Source organism: Oenanthe melanoleuca, chromosome 14 (assembly GCF_029582105.1).
Source record: "Oenanthe melanoleuca isolate GR-GAL-2019-014 chromosome 14, OMel1.0, whole genome shotgun sequence".
Classification (NCBI taxonomy): domain Eukaryota; kingdom Metazoa; phylum Chordata; class Aves; order Passeriformes; family Muscicapidae; genus Oenanthe; species Oenanthe melanoleuca.
Genome location: NC_079348.1, coordinates 7195784 through 7222311, shown reverse-complemented (window position 1 = coordinate 7222311; position 26528 = coordinate 7195784). Strand labels below are relative to the sequence as shown.

Genomic DNA, 26528 nt, shown 5'->3' with positions numbered 1-26528 from the left:
GAGTTAATAGGGCTGGGCAGGGAACGTGTGAAGGCAGCATGTGACTGCAGGTGGGGCAGGGCGGAGGGATGAATCACTCTTTTCCTTTTCCTCTTTTCACTTCTTGCTGTTACCTGTCCGGCCCCGGCAGTGCGCGCCGGCAGAGCCCCGAGCCCGGAGCCAGGGCGATGCTCGGCTGGGACGGAGCGTTCGCCACCGAGCAAACCCCCGGCGCCCCGGGAACGGGAACCAGGGACGGCACCCCGGCCGAGACACCCTGCTCCTCGCTGCCCTGCCTTAAGCCGCTTTTCTCTTTGTTTCTTCCCCACTTTTTATTTCCGTCCTGTGCTAGCGTTGTCTTGGGAGAGCGGAGGATGAGGAGGGAGCGGAGCCGGGGGTGAAGGACGGTGCTGGTGGTGTGGGTACACCTGGGGCTGGTCACGCAGCCCCTGCTGTGGGAAACTCCGCGTTTTCCTTTTCTGGAGCCGGGAGCAAGGCAGAACCAAAGCCTCCTCCCCGGCAGGAAGAAAGAGCTCCGGCGTGGCAGGAGCCGCTGGAAAAGGGAGCGGTGCCTTTCCCGAGCTGCGCCTTGAGCCGGGGAGGGTGAAGCAAACTGCGTGTTTAAAGACTGGAGAATAATTAATTCCTATTTATTGCCGACATCCGGCGCTCGCTGGGGGCACAGAGCTCCCTCGGGAGAGGGGACCGGCGTGCGGGGTCACCATGGCTTTCTCCCAGGTGCAGTGCTTGGACGACAGCCACGTCAACTGGAGGTCCAGCGAGTCCAAGCCCGAGTTCTTCTACAGCGAGGAGCAACGCCTGGCCCTGGAGGCACTGGCCTCCCGTGGCCCCGACGCCTTCTATGAAGTCCTGAAGAGGGAGAACATCAGGGATTTCCTGTCCGAGCTGGAGCTGAAGAAGATCCTGGACACGCTGGAGACGTACGACCCCGGCTCCGAGTACATCCCGCGGCACGGCGGCAGCGCCGGCGGCAGCGAGGGCGACGGCAACAGCCAGGGGGGCGAGCAGGACCTGGCCCCGTCCCTGGAGTACTGGCCCCAGCGCTCCGACCGCTCCATCCCGCAGCTGGACCTGGGCTGGCCCGAGACCATCGCCTACCGCGGCGTCACCAGGGCCACCGTGTACATGCAGCCGCCCATCGAGGGCCAGGCGCACATCAAGGAGGTGGTGAGGAAGATGATCTGCCAGGCTCAGAAGGTGAGGCGCGCCGCGGGGACGGGGCAGGGGTGGCCCCAGGGCACCGTGCTGGAAGCCCTGCCCAGCCGGGCAGTCCCTGTCCTGCGGGAAGCTCTGCCCGAGCAGAGGCAGCAGGGCCAAGCCTGCAGGTTTCTCCTTGTCACCAATATTTGGGGATGGGGTTGTGCTGAGGATGCTGCTGATCCCTGGTTCAGCCCTTCCCAATATCCCTACAGCAGCACTGTTCATCCCAGGGTCCCTGTGGGAAAACTGCTGGGGAGAAAAACGGGTTAGCTGCTCTCCAGCTGTGAGCCCATGGTGTCCCAACCACCCACAATCGTTATTCCCAGTGTGACAGCATTCAGGAACTTGGGATTATGGTCTGGCTTCAGGCCCTGGGTTCACCAGCTGTCAACTATTGACCCTCGGGTCATGGCCTGGCCTCAGTCCTTGTGTCTTCCATCCATCCAGTCCATTACCCTGGGGCTAAGTGGTCAAAGCTTCTGGTCTAGCACTGACACGAGGGTCAAGTTTGGCCCAAGATGCTGCAGCGCTCCAAGCTGGCTCACCTTGGCTCTCAGAGGAAAAGAATGAGCTGGTGAGCAGGACAAGGCTGGGCAGATGCTGAAGGGATTTGGGTTGAGACTTGTCCTCCCTGTGGCATCAAACCAAGCAGCAGGGAGTGGGGATGCATGAGGCATCAGCCAGAGAAGGAGGGACAAGGTGGCCTGTGCTGAAGGTCAGCAGAGGTGGGCAGATGTTGCTGGTGTTTCCCAGTGACCCAGTCCCAGTTGGGAAGTGCAGGAGGGGTTGGTACCTGCTGGTTTCTTGCTGCTTTGAAGCTCTTTGAGTACTGTGAGAGCTCCAAGGAAGGAGCTTCCCAACCCAGCAGGAAAACAGGGAGACCCTGCCAGGGTAGCTGTGGAGCAGAGGGGACAGGCTGGGATGTGTCAGATCCACCTGGCTGCTGGGGTTTGCAGATCCTGGTAGGAGAGAGATAAACCTGTGACATGCAGCCAGCAGAGCCTCTCCAGACCAGCTCAGGCAGAAAAATGAATCTCAAAACATTCAAGGCAGCAGGACCATGGGAATGGGTGTTGGGGGTATCAGGGCTGCCCCACTGTGGGCAGGAGCCAGCTCTGGCCGCTGTCACCTCACAAAAATCGAGGTCACTCTCCTCACCTGTGACATTTTCCCACCAAAGTCCTTTGCAGCAAGGGCAAAGGGAAGGGAGAGCTGACACCCTGCAGGATGGAGGATGGGAGAACAATCCCACAACAAACAATGTCTCATCCTGGGCTGCCTCTGACTCGGGCTTGCAGCTCCCGCCTGGCTTTGCCTGCTCACGGCTCCCCAGCTGCCCCCACGCCAACGGCTGCTCCTGACTCACCCCACACCCTGCTCCTGCTCAGGGCTGGCAGCTGAGTCAGGCACATCCCCTGGAGCCTCTCCAGCACACGGGGATGTGGCTGCTGTGCTCATCACCGGTGCCTTGATGCCCCCTGAGCAGGGCTGGGCTCTGCCTCCCCGTCCAGACGGTCCCTGATTGTGGGATGAGACATGGTGACACCACTGGTGACATGCAGGAGCCTGCTGGGAGCTTGTGCTGCCTCAGGAAATGCAGAGATGGGTGAGTGCTTGATGCTGCAGGGTTTGGGGATGGCAGGAGAGTGGGGCTCTTCCATGGTCTCCCATCCCATATTTGAGGACAGAAGTCCCTGTGGCTGAGCCTGCTGTCACACAGTGGAGCCCAGGTGACAACTTGTGGGTGCTCCTAAGGGTGGGGGACACTGGGCTGGACCACCCTGCTGACTTCTGCCCAGGCTCAAGGTCTCCACAGCAGCTCAGAGGTGAAAGGGTTTGGCTGAGGAAGCCAAGAGTGGACAAAGGGACAGCCCTGCTGCCACCCCCAGATGTCACACACGCTGTCCATGGGCTCTGTCCTCCCTGGGGAGATCCCTGCCAAATTGTCCTGTCCCACCAGGCAGTGGAAGTGCTCTCCACCACGTGCAAAGGAGCACAGGCCTGGGAGAGGTTCACAACTCCCTGCCAGAGATGACCCTTGCTCCAGACATCGTCCCAGACGCTCGCTGTGAGTGGCTGTCCCATGAGAAAGCAAAGTCCTCTGGAGCTTTATAGCAGGATAGTTCAGAGCCCACGAGAGCACTGCTGGGGCTGGAAGGTGACAGAGCCCAGGGATGTGAGGCTGCTCTGAGGCTCAGAAGAGCCTTGCTGCTTGCAGGAATGAAATGCTGCTGAGCTCAGAGCCTCAAACCCTGCTGTGCTAGAGAGGGAGATGCAAATGAACTCCTCCTCCACCTGGGAACAAATGGGAGAAAGGAGAGGCAGGATTCTGTGGCCACATCCCTGCTGTCCCTGAAAATCCCATCTTTGTGGCCAACAAGCAGAGGTGGTGAGGGATGTGGGGCACCAGCAGCTTCACCCTGGAGATCTTCACCAGGTCAAGCCATGGCACAGCCTCTCCTCCTTGCTGAGGATCCCCTCGGGCTGCAAGGTTCACAGGCTCGACATCAGGAACAATTTCTCCATGGAAAGGGTGGTCAGCACTGGAAGGGGCTGCCCAGGGAGGTCTGGAGTCCCCATCCTGGAGGTGTCCAAGGAATTTGTGGATGTGGCACTCAGTGCTCTGGGCTGGTGACAAGTGGTGATGGGTCCGAGGTTGGACTTGACAATCCTGAATGTCTTTCCCAACCTGAATGATCCTATGATGGAAGGGAGGAAGAGCTCCCTCCTCCTTTCCTCTTGGCTCTCTCTGACCAGAAACCAGAGCATGAAAACATTGACCTTGGCCCAGAGCCACTGGAGAGAGCAGTGGCTCTGACCTCCTCTCTTCACTTGAGGTTCCAGGTTGGGATTGTGGTGATGTAATTACCCTGAGCAACTTCCAGCAAAGGTTGGGAGCCCTATTAATTACTGTTTACAAAACCTTCTGCTGTTCCTGGATGAAAGGGTCGACAGGGGAGAGCAATTATTAATGTTACTTGTCCCACCTCTCCTCCATCCCAACACTCTTCCTCTAATTGTGCCTTGGTGCCTGCCTAATTTATTAAATGCCCACGTGGCGCACCCCAAAAGTCATTATCTGATGATTCATAGTGAGACAACAAAGAGCTGCAACTTCCTCTATAAAACATGATCCTGCAGTTGATGTGCTCATCAAAGCTGTCCCAAAAAATCCCAGCAGTGTCCAGGGGGATTCAATTCTCACTGCTCCTCAGGGATTTGGGACCCAGCCCCTGCACAGCTGCTGTACCCCATGGATTCTGGCAGCTCCTGGGACCCTGGCAAGAAAAGCTTCACCTGCGTGGGCACTGGGAGCCTCCAGCTGTAGATTTAGGGCTTTTAGATTTTAGATTTAGATTTCCTCTGCACCCTCTAGGAGAAAGGCAAAGGGATGGCAAAGCTTCCTGGGATGACACAGCAGCAAAAGGGCTTCGGGAAAGGGAATGTCAGCACCAAGCACTGCCCTGGCAGGGGTGACAGGGACAAGGGACATCTCACTCCTCACAGCCAGATGGCACAGCTTGCTGCAGACAATCCCATTCCCCAAGCTGGGAAGCAAAGAGCATGGAGGATTTCACTGCTCCAGAGCAGACAGTGCTTTGCAGATTATCCCTGTGCCAGGGTTTGCCATCCCCCTGAAGCACAGGCAGCCCAGCAGCAGATTTCAGCCAGACCAGGACAGTCACCACACCAGGAGCACTGCCAGCACTGTCCTCATGCCAGGGCAGTGTTGGCACATTGTGTGGGATCCTGGTGACAAACCAGGGCCAAGCCTGTCCTGCAGGCAAGAGGCAGTGGGGAGGGAAGCAGGAGCTGAGCAGGGACAGGATGCACCAGCTGAGCAGGAGGAATTGGGTTCAAAATGTGGGCAAGTGGGAGCTGGGCTCCCTGGGCCCTGCCTGCAGTGTGACAGGGTGCCCTGCCCACAGCCCTGCAGAGCCCCCTCACACCTGCAGAGCCACAGCTGTCAGCACTGCTGGCACCACAAAAGGAAAATGTTCCTTTCCCTCCAAAATGAAGGTCAGCACTATTCTCATCTCCATTTTACAAGAGGTCAACTTTTCCTGGGGAAAACACAGTGCCCAGGCAAAGTGACAGGAGCATGGAGCATCAGAAGCAAATTATCTGCTACCAAATTATCTGCCACCAAACCTTCATCCTCAAGCCAGGCACACACTGTCCCACCACAGGTGTCCCTTACCCAGGACTCATGGAATACAGCTCAGCTCCTCCCCAGTTTCTTCCTGAATGTGGCAAGTCCAAGCCCAGAGCTCCCAGAGGAGCTTTGAAACCATCCCACTTTGCATCCATGCAAATCCAGCAGCTGGTTCCTGCCTCAGTTTCCACACCAAGACAGCAAGGATGAGCAAAACACAAGGGAGTGAGGATTTAGCTTTCACAGCAATGCCTGGGGAGAGGCTCTGAGGTGAGGATAAATGGGAATTCAGTTAAAATCAAGTGCAAAGCCATGAAGTGTCCCTCACCTGGCTTGCTGGCACCTCCCAAAACACTCCTGTGTGGTCAGGGCTGGGGACAGCGGGTGGCATCAGGGACAGCAGGGCTGGGGCTCCCCACACAGCCTTGCTCTCCCCCCCATTGCCTGCAGAAAAGGAAGGGAAGAGCCAGCAGTGTCATAACAATCCTCTGCTTAATTAAAGCTCTCCACGTCCTGTGGCACAAATCTAATTAAAAGGCAGCTCGGTGCTTTGAGAGCTGTGGACTGGATGTGTCTGAGTGTGCAAGCACCCAGCACCATCCCAAGCCCTTCCTGAGGGAGGGAGGAGCACCCTGGGGTCTCCCTGGTGTCCCCCCTGGCTCAGCCACCAGCCATGGCCAGCAGGACCCTCCTGGAAGGGCAAGTGGCCAACAGCAGCCACCTGCCCCCAGCCCAGGCACCTTCCAGGAACAGCCCCAGGGATGGGAGCCCTGCAGGTTTCCAGCCATGGGACAATGCCAAGCCTTTTCCCTGGGATGAGGGGCGGCAGAAATCCCTGTGGAGCTGCCCTGGGATGCTCAGCTGCCCCTCTGCCTGCCAGATCTCACAAGCTGCTGCTCACAGGTGATGCCATCACCAGGAAATCAACACCTGTGGACACAGAGCCACCTTTAGTGCCCAGGCAGACATTCCAGTGGAATTCCTAGAGTGGATCAGATCCATTTTCCTGTCAGCCCCAGCCATGGCTGGGAGAGCAGCAAACACCCTGGGTACAAGGGCAGCTCCAGCTTGTGTATACTGGTGACACTGCCCTGTGACAATCACAGCTGCCACTGGTGCTGCTGTCCTGGCTCTGCTCCTTCCATGCAGCCTGGGAGGAAGGAGGGATGCTGTGCAGGAGGAGCAGCACCCCAGGCTGGGCAGTGAGACCAGGACAGACGGACACACCACTCAGTGGCTGGGCTTGATCCTACAGGTCTTTATCAACCTTAACAATTCTGTGCATCAAAGCTCTCCCATTCTGATCCTCCCTGCAATGCTGACAGCAAAGGGACACCAAACTTCTCAGCCAGAAACTGGATTCTGAATTTTGTGAAGCCTGTTAAAAGCAGGAAAGTTAGATTGTCCCTCAGTAACTTTTTTTTATCAGTAGATTATGCTAAGGATCATCACTGAAATGGTTAGGGCTGGAAAAAACATCCAAAGACCATCAAGTCCAACAATCAACTCAGCACTGCCAGGGCCACCACTAAACCACATCCTCAAGTGCCACATTTACCTCTCTTGGAGATCAAACTTTCCACAGTGACAGCAGAGGAATGGGAGGACTTTCCATCCTCACTGTGTGGAGCTGGGGGCAATCCTGGGCTCCCCAACCCAAATTCCAGCCTCCTACAAAACACAAAACACTTTGGCTCTCACAAAACAGCACTGACTGTACCTTAGGTCATTCCTGGCCACGCTACCCAGACTCATCTCTCCCCTCCCCTCCCCAGGTCATCGCTGTGGTCATGGACATGTTCACTGACGTGGACATCTTCAAGGACCTCCTGGACGCCGGCTTCAAGAGGAAAGTGGGAGTCTACATCATTCTGGATGAGACCAACGTGAAGCACTTCCTTCAGATGTGTGAGCGAGCCCACATGCACGCTGGACACTTGAAGGTAGGGATGGCCCAAGGTCTGGAGCTGGGGAACTTCCCCCAAAGGCAGGGAGATAATCAGAGTTATCAGCTCTGCTCCCTCCTGTCCTGGGCAACCACAACAAGAGTTTAGTCCATTTTTCCTGTAGCCAAAGCTGGGGGTGAGGCCCAAATTCAGGAGCAGCAGGACGGAGGGGCATGGGTGAGAGAGGCAGGGATGTGGATTTACACCCAGCAAAGCTGGATGCACAAAGCCCAGGGGGCTGTGGTACCCAGCAGGGACTGGGACAGAGCAGTGCTTGGGGCTGCAGCCCCACAAGGGTGAGCCCAGGGCAAACCTGCCAGCTCAGCTGCTCCGAGGAAGGAGCTGGCAGGAGAGAGGGAGCAGCAGGTGCTGTGCCAGGGCTGGTCAGGCTGTCACAGCCCCCGGCCCCAGGGCCAGCGGGCTCTCCCGCAGGGCAGAGGCTGGAATTAAAAACTCGATTTTCCCCTTTTCCGGAGCCTCCGCCCCAGCAGAGGGCCAGGGGCCCTGCCATGGGAGCAGGGAGGCTCCCACGCTGCCTGAGGCCCTGGCAGCTGAGAGGATGCCCCTGTTGGAGTCAGTGAGCCCCCACATGCCCTCACTGCTGTCACTGCCCTGGGCAGTGCAGGGACTGACCTGCCCACACACATTGTGTTCTCCGGCCATGGATGCACATGGAATCACTCCTGTGCATGAATCCCATGGAAAACCAGGGAAGAAAAAGCACAAGAGGGGATGCCTGTCAGTGCAGGGCTTGGTTGGAGCAGCCTGGTCTAGTTTATCGCATGGAATGAGATTTAAGGTCCCTTCCAACCCAAGCGATTCTGGGATTCCCCTTCCACACCCTGTGTGAACGGGGGGTGCAGAGAAAACCACCCATGACAGAGCTCATGAAAGGCAGAGGAAGGGGCAGAGAGGAGGACAGGGAGTTATTCAGCCCCAGCAGCAGCAGCCAGAGCAGGGACCCTCACCCCAGCCACAGGACAGTCCCAGGGCACAACATCAGACACAACCACACCAGAGCAGCCCCAGGGTCTGAGTGGGGGCTCGCAGACCCCAGCCCTGGCAGGATGGCAGGGCCTGGCTGCAGCTTGGCAGAGCAGTGCTGCTGCTGCTGCTCCCTCAGCCGGCCTGTGCCGCTGGCCAGGCTGTGCCCGGGCAGGCTCCCAGGCTGGCCTACACTGAGAGCCAGCCCCTGGCTGAGCAGGAGCACAGAGGAGCCCAGGACACCCTCACACCTGCCTGGGCTGAGCTCAGGACCCCAACACTGCGCCCACACCTTGCCCAGCTGCCGTGCCCTCCAGCCTGGCTTAATTGCTGCTGCCAACAATTAAACACAGCCCAGCTTTTACCCGTGCCCAAACTCCCTGCAGAGCCTGGGATCCCGCAGGCTGCTGCTGCTTCCAGACCAGAAAAGCCAGCGCTGACGCACTCCGGTGTTTTCCTGCATTAGCAGGACTGGAAAAGCAGGAGAACATCTGCAGAGCTCGGCAAATGTCTAGAAGTTGGGATTTGCCACATATTGCAGCTGGCACGGGGTGCAGGAGGAGGTGAGGAAAGTAGGGCAGAGTCTGGGAGCTGTGTCTGAAAGCAGGAGATGTTAACGAAACGTCCCTCGTTATCTCTTGGCAATTAGCAACCGGCTTGGGCAAGGGCTGCCTGGGGAATGATTCACCCAGCCCGGCTCCTCGGCAGGGATTAAAGAAGCAGATTTTACTTAACAGGAGGGAAAGGGACCAGCACCGGGAGAGCTGTTCCCTGAGAAAAACCCAGAGCTGCTCCTGGAGTTTGGGGAAAGGGTGGGTTCAGAGAGGGTGATGAGCAGAGGGTGAAGCCATGGGTGTTTCTCAGCAGCCCCATGTGTAGGGACAACACAGGACAGGGATGGGAATTGCCACTCCAGCCCTCTCAGTGCAGCACACTGATAGAAATTAGGATGCTCAGCACCAGTTCTGTCCCAGCCACAGCAAGCAAAAGGGAAAATGCTATGAAAAAACACAAAATTCGCAAAAAATCCCCCCAAACTTTCTCCTTTCAGTGTATGGGACTTCCCTGGAAACACAGTCAGGAAAGCTGTTGTTTTCACATCAATCTGCACTGAATTTTCCTGTAGGCATGGGGGAGCAGGGACTAGGGCTGCACCTGGGCTGTGCCTGGTCATGGTCTCCAGGGAGAGAGGAGAGCAGGCAAGCAGATGAGAAGGGCGGGAGGAGGGGAAGACAAATATTTTGGATGCTTTTCTATAAAAAAATGAAACAAAACACACAATAAAACAGCCATGGAGGGCATGACCCAGTGATGACACAGCCTTTTGCAAGAGCATTACCAGCATCCCAGCAGGAACAGGAGGAATGCAAGTGCTTTCTTAAGAAAATATTTTCTCCCCACCCAAAAGGAGCCCATGTGCTGTGGGAGATGCTATCTGCTCTGCTGTGGAATGTGCCAGTGCCCTCCATGGAGACACCAGAGACAGGAGCCAGACTGGGGATAAAACAAACAAACAAAAAAAAAAAATTCACAGAGCCAGGGCTGCCCTTGCATCACTGAGTTCCCCGGGGAGGACACCAAACTCCATTCCAGGGACCTGCTCCCACATCACCAGGTTTCGTTTCCCGAGGGTGAAAAGATATTTCCCCACTGCCTGATTTCCCACCAGCCCCTAAAAGCAGGACTAGACACCCAAATTTAGGAGCACAGCAAAAGGGACGGGCATAGGGAAGGACAAACCCACTGCCAGCAGGTCCATGTGGGCTGATCTGGGGTCACCACCTCCTCTAAAACCCCCTGCAGATCTGCTGGGAGCAGGTGTGGAAGCTCCTCTCCCATGGTGGCATTTGCATAGATTGCAGGAGCTGGGGAGCTCTTGGCAGCACCAGCACACAGCACTCACCCACAGACACCGAGTTCAAGAGATGGCAAGCACAGCCTGGCACATGGGCAGAGCAGGGAACTCCCCAAGCCAGGAGTCCATGGCTCGCTGCGTGGCCCTGGGCGAGTTATTTGATCTGCCCATCGCTGTGCCCGCCTCTGAGCCGGCCACAAAGAACATTCCCACAGCTCAGAGGGGCTGTGGGGCGCCCAGAGGGGTGGGAGATGGTTCCTGAGGGGTGGGAGATGGTTCCTGAGGGGTGGGAGATGGTCTCCCACAGCTCCTCGCTCCTGCTCACGGCTCTGCCTCTGCTCTGCAGAACCTGCGCGTGCGCAGCACCGGCGGCACCGAGTTCTTCACCCGCTCGGCCACCAAGTTCAAGGGGGCTTTGGCCCAGAAGTTCATGTTTGTGGATGGGGATCGAGCCATGTGTGGCTCCTACAGGTAAATCAGTGACATCCCACCCCAGGGAGGTGTTGGTCAAAGGATTGACGTGAACCCACGTGGTCCAAGGCTCCAGGAGCTCACACCAGATTTGCAGGGAGCCCAAGGGTTTCCCACTATTCCCTACACCCACCGTCCTTGGAGGTGGTGGGACACACCAAGTGTTCCTGTGCTGATGAGCACAAGGAAGGGCCAAAGCACCAAACCACAGCCAGTCCCAACTCTCACACCAACCTCAGCTTTCCCAGTTGATTTCCTACACACAGAATTTTTCAGTTTGTTCAAGGAAAACTTACTTTGGTAGAAATGGACCAGCCCAGCTCAGGTTTCAGATCTAAATCACAAGTTTTATAAACATGGAGCTAAAACATTTCCTCCTTTCTGGCCATAACAAATAATGTATCCACTTAAGAGTTTATTTTCTTAGCTAAACTGAGATGGGAAAAGCAGCCAACACCAAAGTGAAAAACTGACACACTGCAAATACATTTTTACTTCAAGTCCCACTGCACTCAAAACTTCAACCCTTCACTCTAATTTGGGAGCTATTTTGTCAATCCCATTATTATTATTATTAATGTTTACAGTGAGATCACATCCCTGCTGGCACCATCAGTCCCCAGGGGAGGCCAGGGCTGGGGAGAGGTGTTATTTACCAGCGAGTGCTCAGAGAATCCCCAACGTGTTTCTGTTCCAGCTTCACCTGGTCTGCAGCGAGGACAGACCGAAACGTCATCACGGTCCTCTCGGGCCAGGTGGTGGAGGCTTTTGACAAGCAGTTCCAGGAGCTGTACCTCATGTCCAAGGGGGTGAGCCTCAAGTCCATCTCCATGGGCGAAGAGCCCGAACCCGAGCCCGTAACGCTGCCCTCCGTGGTGCCCGTCACCCCCGCCAACGCCGTGGTGAAGAAGCTGATAAACCCCAAATACGCCCTGGTGAAGGCCAAGAGCGCGGACCAGATCAGCAAGACCTCATCTGAGAACCAGGAGAAAAACCAGAAGACTGAGAACAAAGGCAAAGCTGCTCCCGAGGGCCAGGGGGGCGAGCGGCACGGCGACGCGGCCGACCTGTCCCTGCTCATCCACCCCGGCCTCCTGAACCTGGAGAAAGCCAACATGTTTGACTACCTGCCCACCTGGGTGGAGCCTGACCCCGAGCCTGGCAGCGAAGTTTTGGGCTACATCAACATCATTGACCCCAAGGTGAAGAACGTGAAGCTGTCGCAGATGAACCGCATCAAAGTCTGCGACGTCTCCCAGGCCAGCGCCCAGCACCGGCAGATGCTGAAGAACAGGGAGATGGAGGCCAGGAAGAACTCGGAGCAGGAGCTGCCCCTGCTGTCCCCCAGCCACAGACAGATCCCACAGCCCCCCATGGAAGCTCCTGCAGCCCCCACTGCCAGCCCCATCGAAGGCATCAGCTGGACAACCAGGCAAGTGGGGACAGTTGCCTCTTCGCCGCTGGGCCACCATTTGAAGCCTCAGGAGGCGGCGTTGGAGGAGGTCAAGGCTCCAGTTCCAAAGCCAAGGACCGTCCCCGTTGGTGTCCTCATGACCAAAGTGGTTACAAGCTGTGGCAGCAGCACTGCCCTGCAGGGTGACACGCAGCCACCACGGGCTGACCACACGGGCGTGAAGCAGGAGCGGGAGGAGAAACCCAGCAGAGCATCCGTGGAGACCTGCCACGTCCAGCCAGAGCGGCCAGCTGCACCTCCACAGGAGGACAAAGGGTCCCCCTGCACCCACAACGGGCTGGGGGAAGAGGAGGAGGAGGAGGAAGAGGAGTTCATCACCCTCAGCGACCAGGAGAGCTACTCCAGCAGCTCTGCTGACCACAGCTACCGCCGCTCCAACGCCTCGTCCATCTCGGACGAGTACTTCGAGGTGAGGGATCGCTACGGGCCCCTGCGCAGAACCAACTCGGACGTCACCCACAACGGGGAGATCCTCCCCATGCAGAGGAAGCTCAGTGACCCTCACATCAGCAGGGGCACCTTCATCAGCCCCCTGGGCAGCCTGCCCTCCCTGAAGCGCTTGGAGGACGTGACCAAGAGGAGGAGCAGTGCCGTGGAGATCAGGCGGATGCTGCCCCGCGCCATCCTGGATGGCAACAGCTCCTACCCCAGCAGTGCTGCCCAGGTAGGACTTTTTGCTCCAACATTATGCTTCCCCACCCTACAAAGGTTTGCAAACCTGGAGGTGACCCAGTCGGCTCAGCTGAGGTGTGATGTCATCCTGAGTTTTGGTGTCATCCCCACCTTTGCTGTTGTCCTAGATTCTGAGATCAGACTTCCCACACAGGAGAATTACACCCTGCACATGGCCATGGTGACCCAAGAGGTCACCAAAGATGTGGTGGCCGTGCCACAGCTCTTGGTGTCCAGCAATGGGGATGGCTGTTAAAGGGGAAGGTTTTGGTAATTAATTAAAGATGATCCCACAGCATTGGGCTGGGGATGGGGCACAGCTGTACAGATGTGCTGGGACTCGCTGAGCTCCATCCTCAGCCCTCCAGCAGTGGCATCACACCCAGCTGGGGACAGACTGTGCGTGCAGGCGTGTCCCTCTCAGCCTTGTTTTCCAGCGCCCTGCCAGGGTGATTAGCATCAAAGGGAAAGCGCTCGGACACATAATTAGGCAGAGCAAGACAGCGGAGGAACAGGGACAGCAGCCTCTGTGGGCGAGTGGCACAGTCAGCAGCTTTGTGGCTGATCCACGGGTGACGCCAGACCTTGTCACCAGCAGCACCCTGCTGCAATTCCATGGGGAGCAGCCAGCATCCCACTGCTGGGAGCACGAGGTCACAGCACAGCCACAGCATCGTCCCATGCAGGGCTGATGGCGCTGATCCCCCTTTTCCACCCAAACTCTGCAGCCTCTTCGCCTCTGCCGAGCATTCCAGCTTCCCAAGGCTCCCCACCCGCTGTTTTTTGGGGCATTCAAAGCCCCAGGGCTAAACCAGCAGCTGAAATCACTGAAACTGCCTGAGGTTATCCCAGCTGAACATCTAATCTGTATTTACAAGGAATTAAATTCACTATCCCAGATTCCACTTGCTTCTCCCTTCCCAGCCAGTGCCAGGGAGCTCGGAGCTTTAATCCTTGCACATCAAATAGCCCCGAGCCCTGCAGGGCAAGGAGCAGGGAGCCCTTTGATGCTCTGTGACCCAGGTCCAGGTGCCACCTTGCTGGGGACGGCTGGGTACGCTGGTGTTCCTGCAGTAACTTGTTCTGGCCCTTTGATGAGAGGCAGATAATTAGCACAGCATCAGGGTTAGGAAAGCCAGCACCCAGTGGAGAGGTGCAGGGAAGAGTTTCTCCCATGTGTAAAAATATTAAATTGAAGTAACCCTTGATTAACTCTTGAAAATGCAAATCTGACTGAAATCACTGTCAATTCTCACAAATATTTATTTTTTTTTTCTGGTCCATGTTTCTTAGGTGCTGGCCATTGCCCAGCACAGCCCAAAACACAGGTGGAGGTTCACTCAGGACAAACATCACATTTTCCATGTCATGGAAACCAATTTCTCTCCCAGTTTTTGTCTGGGCATCACCTTCCCTAAATACACAACCCCATTCACACCTGGAGGCACAGCAGGCTTGAGGAGAGTGCCAGGGACACCTGGGTCCTGTCCCACCTGCAGAGCCCCCAGGTCTGTGCAGGGCAGAGGTTTCCAGACAAGCCCCCCTCGTACCAAGGAAAATCCCCACCCCAGCAGCTCCAGGGCCAAATGGGGTACAGGACCCTGCTGATCATCCCTGGCACGATGATGAGGAACAGGGGCAGCATCTTCAGGTAGCTGGCCAGGATGGAGCCAGCCTTGGAGTGGCTCAGGTTTTTAGCAGAGAGTGACCACGGGATGATGACCTGTGGAGAGCCAGGCAGGAGAGCTGAGCAGCACCAGCATCTCTTCCAATTCAGCCTCTTCCTTGCCTAACTGCATCCCAAGTATTGGAGCCACTGGGTCCAAATGCAGGTAGAAATGCACCCAACCCACAGTGGGGTTTCTCTCCAGACCAGTAATGGGTTGGGGTTACACTGCAGCACCTAAAAGCCCAGTGCAACCACAGCAGCACATCCTCCAGCCAGGAGCAGCCATTCCCCACCTCCATCCCACCCCTCTCACCCCTTTTCCCCAATCTCCTCTCCAAAGAGTGCTCACAATGATGTGGAAACCGAGTCCAGCCTCCTCCTCCACTCAAACCATCTCACCTCAAAGCTCTGGCCAAGCTGTGTCCATCCACTCCTTGGGCTTTGGGGCAATCCCTCCTAAAGAGGCAACATCCATAGGAATTGCTGGTTTCAAAGAGCTTAGAGTCTCTCCAAAGGCTTCCAGAGAAGTGCTCAGAACCCAGCAGGATTCAGGCTCACCTTCTGCTGGTGGGCAGGAGGGACAAAGTGCTGGTTCCTGGGGGGAAAGCCATGGTTTAACTTCTTCCCAAGAGCCAGAGCATGTCAGGAGCCACCACCCAGCTCAGGCACATGATGAGCTCAGAGGGAGAAGGGCTAAATCATCCTTAATCCTTCTCACCTGAAGCCATCTCAGACCTTAACACCGATTTTAAGCACCTAATTAAATCAATCCCGGACTACCTAAGCTAAACTGCTTTAACACAACCCTCCTGGTCAAAGCAGGAGGTGTCAGCTGCAGGGCCAGGGAGGCCTTTGGGACATTGGTCGAGCTGCTGCCAGGTGAGGGTGCTGGCAGAGGCAGGGCAGGTTGGCACAGCTCCTCCTGCCATCAGCACCTTGGCTCACCAGCTCCCACCTCCCCTGGTGCCCCTGCACAGGCACACCCAGGGGGGTGATAAACATCTGGTGACCACAGCCGTGTGTGACAGCCTTACCCAGGCCAGAATTGAGATTAATAGTGCTCAGACCCGACCCAAACGTGTGTCTCAACCCAGCTAATGGGAGCCACCCCCGCAGTGCTGTTGCAGCTCCCCTCTCCTCTCCCTCCATCCTCTCATCTGATCCTGGCAGTCACCTCATCCCACAGGCTGGGTCTGGATGACTGAATGCTCTCTGGGCCTGACATGAGGGCTGAAGTGATTAAAGTGGGTGTTGAGACTGCTGCTGGAGAGAGGGTGTTGAAATGCCTTGTCCTGGATTTCCAGGCAGGAGGGACTTGGCTCAGGACAGCTTCCAGACTGCCAGGGCTGCTTGGGAAGTGGCTGCTGGGAGTGTTGTGGAGTCAGGAACCAGAACAGCAGCCGTGGTTAATATCTGAGGCATTTTTGAGCTGCCACTGAATTTGGGTAAGAAGCCCAGGGACAGAAGGATTTGTCCATGAGGACACCTGGCACAGGCAGTGAAGGGGTGGCCTTGCAGGGAGCAGCATCCTTCCAGCAGCCAGAGCTCACCTGTGCCTCTGCTCTTTCCCTGACAGGGGACACCCATCTACCACTACCGGCCCAGGACCCCGGCGGGCAGGGAGCAGGGCAAGGACATCTCCTGCTCCCCCACACACGAGAAACCCCTCGGGGCCACCAGGTACAGAGGGGAGGCAGCAGAACCCACAAAGACCATTGCAGGCAGCCAGCCCTACTGGCAGAGCAAAACCTTCAGCCCCAGCAAGCCCTCAGCACCCGGGCAGCTGCCCCCAAACAAGCCCAGAGCGTCAGGAAAACGCTTCACCTCCCTGCCTGAGAGCCAGAAACCAGCAGAGGAGATGAGGACACCCCTGGGCATCCCGCTCTCCAAACTGTCCCAGTCCAAGCACCTCAAGAACAAGGTTGTGGGGGCCCAGAGTGCTTGTGTGGACTCCAAAAAGCAGCTCCCCGAGCCCACGGGCCAGAAGGACCAGTAGGGGCTGGTGCTGGTGCCTTGCAGAGCTGGTGGAGCCCAGGCTGCGTTCCTTGGGCAGGGGGTTCTTGTTTACATTGGCCTGGTCTGTGCAGCAGGACCACGTGGCCATATGGACAGCCCAAAAATCATCCCTGCCCACGGATCCAGGTCTCAGGAGAGGTGCACCCTGGGCAGGTGCAGGTAGTGTTGGGAATGATCTTGGATGGCACAGCCTTTAAATAGGCCTCTTCCAGCTTGGGGGAACCTCCAACCTCATTAAAACTGGAAAGCATCATTAGGGGAGCTGGTTAGAGTGGAAACCCAGTGGTCTGTGGGATCAGCTGGCAAAACCAGCCAGCTCCTCAACCCAGAACGATGCCTGGAAAGGGAGGGATCATCCTTGATCGTGTTTCCTTCTGGTTATTTAAGAGACTCTTCTGTTACCATTTTGCACAGCAGGTCCCACTGCAGTCTGCCCTCCCTTCAGAGGGTGACCTGTGTCCTGGGACAAAGACTCCTCAAGGGACCCAAATCTTTTAACCTTGTACTGTAAAAAAGCAACCTGTTCATTAAAGCTCCCTGGGCCCACAGCAGGAGAGCCTCAGCTAAGACTATTAAAATGCAAGATTAGGTGGCCTTGGACTCAATAAACTGCAGCTCAAGGTGCCTTGGCACAAATGTCCAGACAAATATTTTCTACACCCTCACCCTGAGCATTTCCCCAGCACCCCCATGTGCTTCCATCCCCAAACCTCCAGCAACCAGTAAAAGAAAAATAAGAAAATAATCCCCTTTTCACTGCATTTCTCCTAGGAAATGGGAGCCTGAGCCCTGACAAGGGATATGTGCCGTGAACAAGCCCTTGCAAGCGGTGCCCTGAGCCCTTGGCAGCTGCCCCATGCTCCTCCTGCAGCTCTGCCAGCCAGCCTTGGGCTGTGCCCTGGCTCCCCACTGCCTCCCTGCTCCTGGGGGGCACGGGGAGAACCCCCCTTGCAGCTGCCCCAGCACCTCCAGCAGGAGAATTCTGGAGCCAGAGGCATCACTTTTTGGAGGGAGGGATGGGAGGCACCCACCCTGCTCTCCCCGCGGCCACCCAGGCAGCAGCCTGGGGAGATGAGCAGGGAGGGGCATTGGCACCCCCAAACCACAGCAGCTGCCGCTGCTTGGGAGAGGAGAGGAGGCTCCAGAGGCCTCAGGGAGGGAAGAGACAAAGCAAGACCCACGAGCATCCCTTGGTGGATTCCCCACCACTGGTCCTGCTGTCCCATCCCTGCAGTGCAGACCCTCCTCTCTGTCCCCTCCAGGGCAGCAGGATGAGGTGGGGATGTGCTGCTGAGCACTCTCCCTCCCACAGGACCGAGCCCCTGAGAGCAAACCCCTCAGACAGCAGGCACTGGGATCACCATCAACTCCAGCTGGAGCAAATCCCAATTTCTAAGCACTCATCTTCTGCTGCCTGAGAACAGCAGCCCTCCCCTTCCCATGCCCAACCTTCAGTCTCATCCCAGATCATCCCCCTGTCACCTGAGGCTTTTGGGGAGCTGGCATCACCCCCTTCAGCCCATCCTCCCGTGTTTCACAGGGAGTCAGCATTTGGGAGCTGCTCCTGCTCTTGTGCAAGAAGCCCTGGCCCCCTTCCAGCGCTTGGCTTATCCAGGCGCCGGCGACTCCCAAGCTTTGCATGGGCGTTGGACACCAACAAAGGCTCTCCAGAGGCACAGGCCGAGTGCTGAAAGCAGAGATTTGTGCCTGGGGGTGCAGACCTGCTCCCTTCCCAAAGGTATTCACCAGCAAGTCACAGCACCCACGCCTGCCGAGGAGAGCAGGGAAAAACCCTGCAGGCAGCAGGAGCTGGGGTGCAGCCCGTGGGCTCTGCTGGGATGAACTGGTGGTGGGATGGCACGTGGGGGTGGCATGGCCCAGTCTGTCCCATCTGTGGTGCCAGAGCCAGGCAGAGCCATCTCCAAGGTCTCTGCTCACCAGAGGGATTTTAAACGGACAGAGGGCAGGGTTAGATGGGATATTGGGAAGGAATTGTTCCTTGGGAGGATGGGGAGGCCCTGGCACAAATTTCCAGAGAAGCTGTGGCTGCCCCTGGATCCCTGGAAGTGTCCAAGGCCAGGCTGGATGGGATGGTGGAAAGTGTGCCTGCCATGGCAGGAGAGTGGAACAAGATGAGATTTAAGGTCTCTTCCAACCCAAACCATTCTGGGATTCTACTGAATATCCTTTATTAGCTGAGCCTGACAGGAGCTGGAGCAAACCAAGCACCCTTGGGGCACCCCACCTCCAGCTCCTGAGGAAAAACCTGTGCAACCAGCAGCTTGTCTTTGGCTCCCCTGGATGGTTCCCTCTGCCAGGCATCCTCAGCTCCTGCAAACACCGGGCAGGCAGCAAAGCCAAAACAAACTGGGGCTCCGCAGCTCCCCGAGGGCATTTTCCAGGCTTTGCCTCCCTGCCCTCCTCTCTGGCTCCTCTGCACAGCTGCACCTGGCAGAGACAATCCTGAGTGCCCCAAGGACAGCTCCAAACAAGGGTTCCCAACATCCAGGCTCTGTCTAAGGCACAGGCTGCAGCCACTGCTCTGATCTGCCCCGACAGGCAAAGCCCTGCCCTGCCTGGAGCAGCTCTGTGCTGCTGTTGGGGCAGTCAAATGCTGTTGTCTCCTCTCCAGAAAGTCTCTGTCCTTTCTGTAAATACACCTTGCTGCATCCAGGGCTCTGCTCTGGCACAGGACTGGGCTGGGGCTGCTCCCACCTGCACAGATCTGGGTCAGAGCCTTTCCTGCCTGCCTGCCAGCACAGCCTTCCCCAGGAGATGGTGGAAATCATCAATGGTGGAGAGCCTCTAGAAATCATGCTCTGTAGTTAAACACCTGCCTTTGAAGCTGGGACCTTTTTGCTTCCTGCTCCTGAGGGCCAAGATCCCCGATGGCAGAGCCAGGCTGATGAGAGCTCCCAGCCTCCCAGGGATGCTCTGAGGCTGAAAGAGGGGAGACACAACAGTGCTGGGCTTCAGGAAGGGCTGCTGATGAACCTGGAGCAGGGCACCAAGATCCACATCCCACCCCTGCAGCAGTGCCTTGCTCCAGCCCCTCCTTCTGCCAGGCACGTCCCTGAGCTCTGGGATCCTGTTTGGAGACCCCACCAAATTCCCAGAGCAGAACTGGGAATTCTGCTTTGCTGTCACACCCTCCATCAGTCTCTTGTGGAGCAGTGGTGTCCCAGAATGTCCCCAGGGCAGGGGACAGCCCCATGGAGCAGCAGGGGGATGTTCCATCTGCCCTGGAGGAATGGCACACGGGCACAGGGGACACAGATTTTATTTATGAATGTGATTGCTACAACCCAGGGTCCTGCTGGGCATCTTGGCCACCAGATTGCTCAGACTGAATGTTTATTTCTGAGACCATCCTGCTGGGCAAAGAGGGTCCCTCAGGAGGGGATGTGCTGGGATTTGTGCTGTCCCAGCCCTTTCCTTTCCCTGCCAGCACAATGGCTCCCAGCACCACGATGAGTGTCTGCAGGGTGTCTGTGTAATGACAGCTGCCAGTCCCCTGCACAGGACAAAGGCACAGCCTTGGAAGCACTGCTGGATTTGGATTTGCAGTCAGAAAATGCCAATAAAACTGCCAAGCTTGCAGGGACCTGCCTGTCACCAGCCCTGGCCTGCTGACACTGTGGTGGGGGAGCTGCAGGTGGCTCTGGTGCCCAGGGGAGGGGACAGCAGCCTCCCAGATGGGGTGGCAGGGAGCAGCAGAGAGCCACAGGGGCTGCAGCCTCACCAGGGCTTGGAGAGGGAGCCAAGGGGTGGCTGGAGGGGAGGGATGCAGCTCCACACAATCAGGACACCAGCCAGCCCCAGATCACATCCAGGACATTGATGTCACCTTCACCCCACCTCTCCCTGAATCCCAGTCTCTCCTCAGCTCTCCTCCCAGCCCTACAGTTTTATTTTACCAGCACCTGATGCTTAGCAGGGTCCCCTTTGGCATCCAGTGCTTGTCCCTCTCCATCCCAAACTCTCCCTCCAAACCTGCTGCAAACCCCAGCCAGAATCCATTGCTCAGCACACCAGCAAAAGCATTAAAAAGCGTCAGAATTTTTAAAAGTGGGTCAAAAATCACTAAATCTCATGCAGAGAAGTCAGGGCTGCACCTTCCCCAGCCATGCCTGGGGTTTGGAGGGATGTCCTGGGTGATGCAATGATCACACCTGGCTGAGCTCACCCCGAGCTGCCTCACATCACAGCAGGCCTTGTGGGCAGGAAAAACCCCAGCTGGGATTTGCCTGAAACCAAAGCCTTGCAAAATGCACCGTGTTATGGATACATTTTAAATTGTTTCCCCTTTGGACGGTGGGGATGTGATAAGGATTCACTGCCAGGTGTCTCCACTGGCATTGCCAGGGGAGGGAACATCCCAGCCAAAACAATAACCCAAAGGGCTGGCAGGGGAACACAGTCCCATGGGCTGGGAGCCTCTGTTTATCAAACAATTAGCTTATCAAAACCAATAAGGAATGCCTGACTTTTACCATTCTTGCAAAAATTGAAAAGAGAGGCAAACTGGTTTGTGATAAATGGAGCCAGAACTTGCAAACAGGGTGAGGGATGCAAGGCTACCAGTGATAAGTAATAAATCCAAAACCCTAAACCAACAAAAACTAATCCCAAGGTCTGAAATGTACCCAAAGGGCTAAAACACATGCTCCAAAGACAAGTGTGATGAAGAGTTTGGAAGCCTTCAACAGCCCAGTTGTTGAACCCACAATTTCCAACTCCAGCTCCAAACCCTCCTCACCTCCAGACCACACAACCACCATAAGGGTTGACCCTGTACAAAACCAGCTGGTCCCACAACAGGGAAACAGGGTCAAGAAATATTCCTGAAAGTTTTGGGAAGGGAGGGCAGCTGGCAGCATTGAGGGCAGGGCCAGAGAAAGGGAAAGGAGCCAGCTCAAGGGCTCTCAGGTTGTGGATTCCACAATAATAATCCTGTAATAGGAGCAGCCCAGATCATTGCTGGTACAAATAGGCACACTCACAGAAAAGTGCTTAAGCAGTGGTGGGGGAGGAGCAATTACAAATAAAAAGGTGTGATGACAAAGGAGAGGTCATGGGTTGAGTCATGACCTGCTCCAGAAAGCTGATCAGATACTGGCTGGATGGGGCAGGGACACGAACCCTGCTGGTAAAACCTCCTAAAAACCTTCCAGCAGCAAAAATAACAGTAATCAAATAAAAGCAGAGGGGTTAAGGGGTGTGTTTCAGTGAAAGAAGAAAAGTGGAGGTCAGCACAACCCACCTGCAATGGTGCAGAGCCCTGTGACCACCAGCACAGTGGCCAGGTGAAGGTCCCAGCCCGGGCACAAAGAGCCCCAAGAACAGATCTCTGTGTGTGGAAAAGGGAACACAGGAGCTGGACAGGTGACAGTGACAGGTGACATCCCAGGGCTGCTGCAGGAGTGACACAGCAGGGAAACAGCCACCTCTGTGGGCACAGTGAGGACATGGAAACTGGAATGGTTGGGGTTGGAAAGGACCTTCAGGACCACCACATTCACCCCCTGCCATGGCCAGGGACACCCCCCACTGTCCCAGGGTGCCCCAATGTCCAGTCTGGCCTTGGACACTTCCAGGGATGGGACAGCCACAGCTTCTGTGGGCACCCTGTGCCAGGGCCTCCCCACCCTCACAGGGGAGGATATTTTCCCCTTGAATCCAATCTAAATCTCTTCTCTTTTATTTAGAACCATTTCCCCATGTCCTATCACTATCTGCCCATATTAAAAGTGTGTCGCTCTCTTTGTTATAAGCCATTTAATACTGGAAAGCCACACTCAGGTCCCCATGGACCTGACAATCCTGACCCCCAGGGTCCCAGGGGGTGGCTGTGTCACCTTCCCCCAGCCCTCAGGGAGCAGAGCAGGCAGCTCCAGCTGCCCTTGTACCCACATGAGGGTGGTCACAACCTTGTGGGAAGGAGATAAAGCAGAGACTCAGAGCTGGGACACCTCCTTCAGCAGCAGCTGTGACACCAGGGGAGGACAGGACCAGGCACAGGGACAGTGACAGGCACCACATCCCCACCCACAGCTGAGCTCAGCCATCCCCAGCTGGGGCTTCTTTGCAAAAACCTTGTTGGGGAAGGGAAGGAGGCCAGAAGGGGCAGGAAGAGGCAAGAAGAGCTGACTCCACACCCTGGCCCCGAGCAGTGCCGGGTTCCCACAGCCCAGGCAGTGGCTCTGATTTGACATCTGCTCACACACCTCCCAGCAGCCCTCCCCCAGCAGCAGGCCTGCCTTGCCCTGTCGTGTGGGAGCAGATTTTTGGGATTAGGAAGGTGCTGGGCAGGAGTTGTTTCCCATGTCACCCCTCCTGGGCCCAGCTCTGCTCCAGCACATTCCCACAGGGAGCTGATGGAGAGGGGTCCTGCAGGACCATGCAGTGAAGAGCAGAGGTGGGAGTGCCCAGGGGGCTCCACCCCCCAAAAACCAGGAGGGGAGCTCATCCAGCTTCAGCACAACACAGGTGCCATTCCCCAGCACCTGAGGTTAGACAGAACCTCAATCAAATCAAACCAGCCAGAAGAGCACTTGCACCATGATTTGAGGATCCTAATTCAGGGCTCTTCCATGGCATGTGGACCAGGCTTTACACCACAGCCATGCCTGGCATTCCCAAGGGAGGCACTGCTATCCTCAGCTGCACTTGGGGCTGGCCATGTGGCTGGGAGAGTCCTTGGCAGCACCAGGCAGGAATTCAGCCCTGGAATGACCTCCTGAAGAGGAACCAGCTCATGGGCAGCCATCACCTCCAACAGTGGCTCCTCAAATATTTTCCCACTACAAACACAATCCAACCACAGCTTCACACCCCTGAGCAGCCCTGCAAGAGGACAATGAACCCCTCACCCAGCACAGGTGAGAAAAGCCCCAGCCAAGGGCCCTCAGCACCCCCTCCCAACACAGCCTGAAGTGGGAACCCAAAATAGTCTAAACCTTGCTAGCACAGTGCCAGCCAAGCATCCTTGGTGTCTTCCAGAGCTCCTCGTGTCCCTCAGAGGGATCCACCACTTGTCATGTCAGCACCACCCAGGAATTTTTCTCCCCCCTTTTCCAGCAACCCTTCCCCACAGCCCAGCTGGGAGATGGAGCCCCGGACAAGACATTTCATCACTGCCTCTCCTGGCTTTCTCAATGCTTAATCATTTTTGCAGTCGTCTGCAAATGAGTCGAAGCCTTTGCTATGAGGAAGCAGAGGTATCTCCACCTCCCTTCCTGGCGATTCTGCAAGGGTGGGAAAAAATAAAAGCACATGTGACCAAGGCATTAATAAGACATCCCAAATACAAAAACAAGCTAATTAAAACCAGGTATGACCTATTCATAAAATAAGTCCTTTCAACCTCAAGAGGAGAGGAGAAGCCTTTGAAGTCAGGCTTCATAACCCAGAGAGATCCCTGCCTCCACCAGTGACCTCACCTGGAAACTTGTTCTTACCCAACTGTCGCTAAAGCCTTCCCAATAAAAGCTGGCTTTGGAGACAGCTTGGGATTAACAATTGGTGAAGCCAGAGCCTCGGTAGAACGAGTTCCCCAGGGTACAGAGGAGTCTCCAGGGGCTCTCTGCCAAGGCCAGGACGCCTGTGCAGCTCCTCACGTGTTCCCAGCTGGGTGGGAAACCATCTCCCAGCAGGATTTTGGGGTGCTCTGCCACGAAATAAGGTTGGGGTTCACCAGAAGATTTCCAGAAAAGGAGAGTCTGTCATGCCCACTGCCAAAAAGAAAAGCTGAGGGAGGAGCATTGATGCAGCTGGGAGAACGTGGAGCAAAAATCCATCTGTAAACACAATATCTGCGGGGAGAGGAGGCAGGAAAGACTCAGAGAAGCCTGGGCTTTGAGGCAGCCCCCAGCAAGGACCACAGGAACCCCTTGGGACACAGCCCAGCCTAATTGCTCCGAGTTTCACACTCCCCATTGTGGCCACCACAGGGATGGGGACATGGGGCCAGTTTGGCAAGTGCCCCGCGTGTCTGCAGACACTCATCCCAACCCACTGCTGGAAAGAGCCATTGTCTCTGGATTTACTGTGAATGGAGCCAGATGCCAAGATAATCCCCTTATTAGCCTGATTCCTCTTCTGTTGCATCCTGCCTGACTCAGAGATCAGAGAAAGCTCAGCAGACTAAAGAAATGAAGGCACTGGCTGAGGGAAGGCTCAGGAAGAGGAGTTTGGGAGTGTCCAGGAGCTCCAAACACAAAAGGCTGTGTGGGAAAGGGCCCAGAGAGCTGCAGGGGTTCCCATTGGAGCAGGTACTGCACAGGGGTCATCTGCAGGTTCATCTGGTGTTAGGCAAGAGGTGACACCACAACCACCTCCCAAGCTAAGAAGGAGCTTGTGGGACATCCATCCCTTCTGGGCAAAGCCATGGAGAGAGGCTGGGAAACAAAGGCACCAAGCATGACCCCATGGCTTAGCAGGACATCATTTGGTGATAGAAGAGGGGACATGGGGAATGCCTGGGAAGAGAATAAAAGACAACCTCAAGCTACCAGTGATCTCTCTCTTCAAATTCAGAGCAGAAAGAACAAATTATGCCAGCAGAAATCCTATCCCAGCTTCCTATCCTTTTAAACACCAGGAGGGATCTGTGAGAAGCCCACAGATCACAGAACCAGCGACACAGACACACACGTGCTCCAGCATGTCCCTCGAGCTCCTCCTGGGTGTTTGACACCCTGGGAGCAGGAAGGAGATGTGACACACCAGGGGACTGAGTTTCAACAGTTTGCTGGATATCAGGGCAATCAGAGATTAATCCAAGTGTCACTGTCCAAACTTGCAAACTGAACTCATCTCCAAAAGCTACCAAGATAACTTCAGCAATAATGCTGCAGGATTTTTTAACACCATATATGACAGGGATATAAAGATTATTAGTTATATGGAAGAATGTCCTCCAGCAGCACAGAATGTGGTTTTGTGGGGGGAAATACAGGGCACAGCTGCAGCAACAGAGCCACCAGTGCCACCTCTGCCACTCTGGAAGCCCTGAGGTTGTGGAAAAGGCTGTCATGCCCCTGCAACCTGTTAAACCCAGAGCCTGGTGCCTTGCCCAGGGTCAGAGAGCAGCTCAGGACGGGGGCACAGGGCTCTGCTGGAGCCAGGGATCAGCAGCAGCAGCGCTGGGCTCTGTCCCAGGGAATGCAGCCTCTGCCTTTGCATGGAGCACTTGGATGTGCACAGAGAGCCCTGTTTTGGGCTGCTCCATCCTCCACACCCCTCGGAGGGACAGCCAGAGGATCCCTAGCTCAGCCCAGGGCCTGGGGCTGCAGAAACGCCATGAACACAGAGACAGTGGAGCTGTGAACACAGGGACAGACTGAGCACCTCGATGTGGGCACCAGCAGTGCCCTCCTGCCTCTGCTCCTGCAAAAGCACTTTTCTTGGAGCCAGCCACCTGCAAAAGCACATTCCTTTTAGCCCCAGCAGAGCCCAGGTCAGATCCACCTGCTCCATCAGAGCAGGATCACTCCCTGAGGCAGGTTTTCTCTCCAGCTTTTTGGAGCTGTTTGCTCTTGATCTCTGTCTCGCTGTCTCCAGCCCCCCAGGGCTGTCTGTGCCAGTCTCTCTCCTGCTTGCCCTAGACCTGGTATCACAGGCTCTTGAGCTGTTTTACCTCGGATAAACTCTTCCCATGGTTTCCAGCATGAGCAGAGACTGCACACAGGGAGTTGTGAATGAGGTTAAAACGAGGGGAAAACATCCCTGTGGAAAAGTGCCTGATTTCCAGGCACTGTACAGGCTTGAATATCTTGTAGCTGCAGCAGGGCTTCCTTTCCTCAGGAAACCCATGAGCCCCAAAGGAATTAATACATTCCCAGTTCAATCCCTGGCTGTCCCAGGTCCTTTGGGAATGCTGGAAAGCATCACTGCCAGAGATTGGAGACCCAGGCAATGCAGCACATTTCACCCACAACCTCTGCCACAAGGCAAGTTTGGGAATGCTGACACAGCCACACATCCATTGGGGCTCCCTGGAAAGGACCATCCTTGCTGGGTCTATCTGAACTCATGGCATGTCACAGCATCTGCCCACAAATTCCCACTTTTGGTCCCATTTC

At 56.1% G+C, this 26528-nt stretch overlaps 1 protein-coding gene across 1 annotated transcript; it reads left to right on the top strand.

Annotated features, from left to right (window-relative positions):
- The first annotated feature begins 94 nt into the window (after nt 1-94).
- Nucleotides 95-17185, top strand: FAM83G (family with sequence similarity 83 member G). The gene is made up of 5 exons (XM_056503664.1): nt 95-1197; nt 7132-7299; nt 10488-10612; nt 11310-12750; nt 16004-17185. The coding sequence occupies exons 1-5, from the start codon at nt 703-705 to the stop codon at nt 16421-16423; spliced, it is 2649 nt and encodes an 882-aa protein (XP_056359639.1). The 5' UTR covers nt 95-702; the 3' UTR covers nt 16424-17185.
- The last annotated feature ends 9343 nt before the right edge of the window (nt 17186-26528 follow it).

Bases quoted from the DNA above. Each gene is read 5' to 3' on its own strand.
- FAM83G (XM_056503664.1), top strand. From the start codon at position 703: ATGGCTTTCTCCCAGGTGCAGTGCTTGGACGACAGCCACGTCAACTGG. The intron at 1,198-7,131 runs GTGAGGCGCGCC...TCCCCTCCCCAG, and splicing joins TGATCTGCCAGGCTCAGAAG to GTCATCGCTGTGGTCATGGA. The intron at 7,300-10,487 runs GTAGGGATGGCC...TCTGCTCTGCAG, and splicing joins TGCACGCTGGACACTTGAAG to AACCTGCGCGTGCGCAGCAC.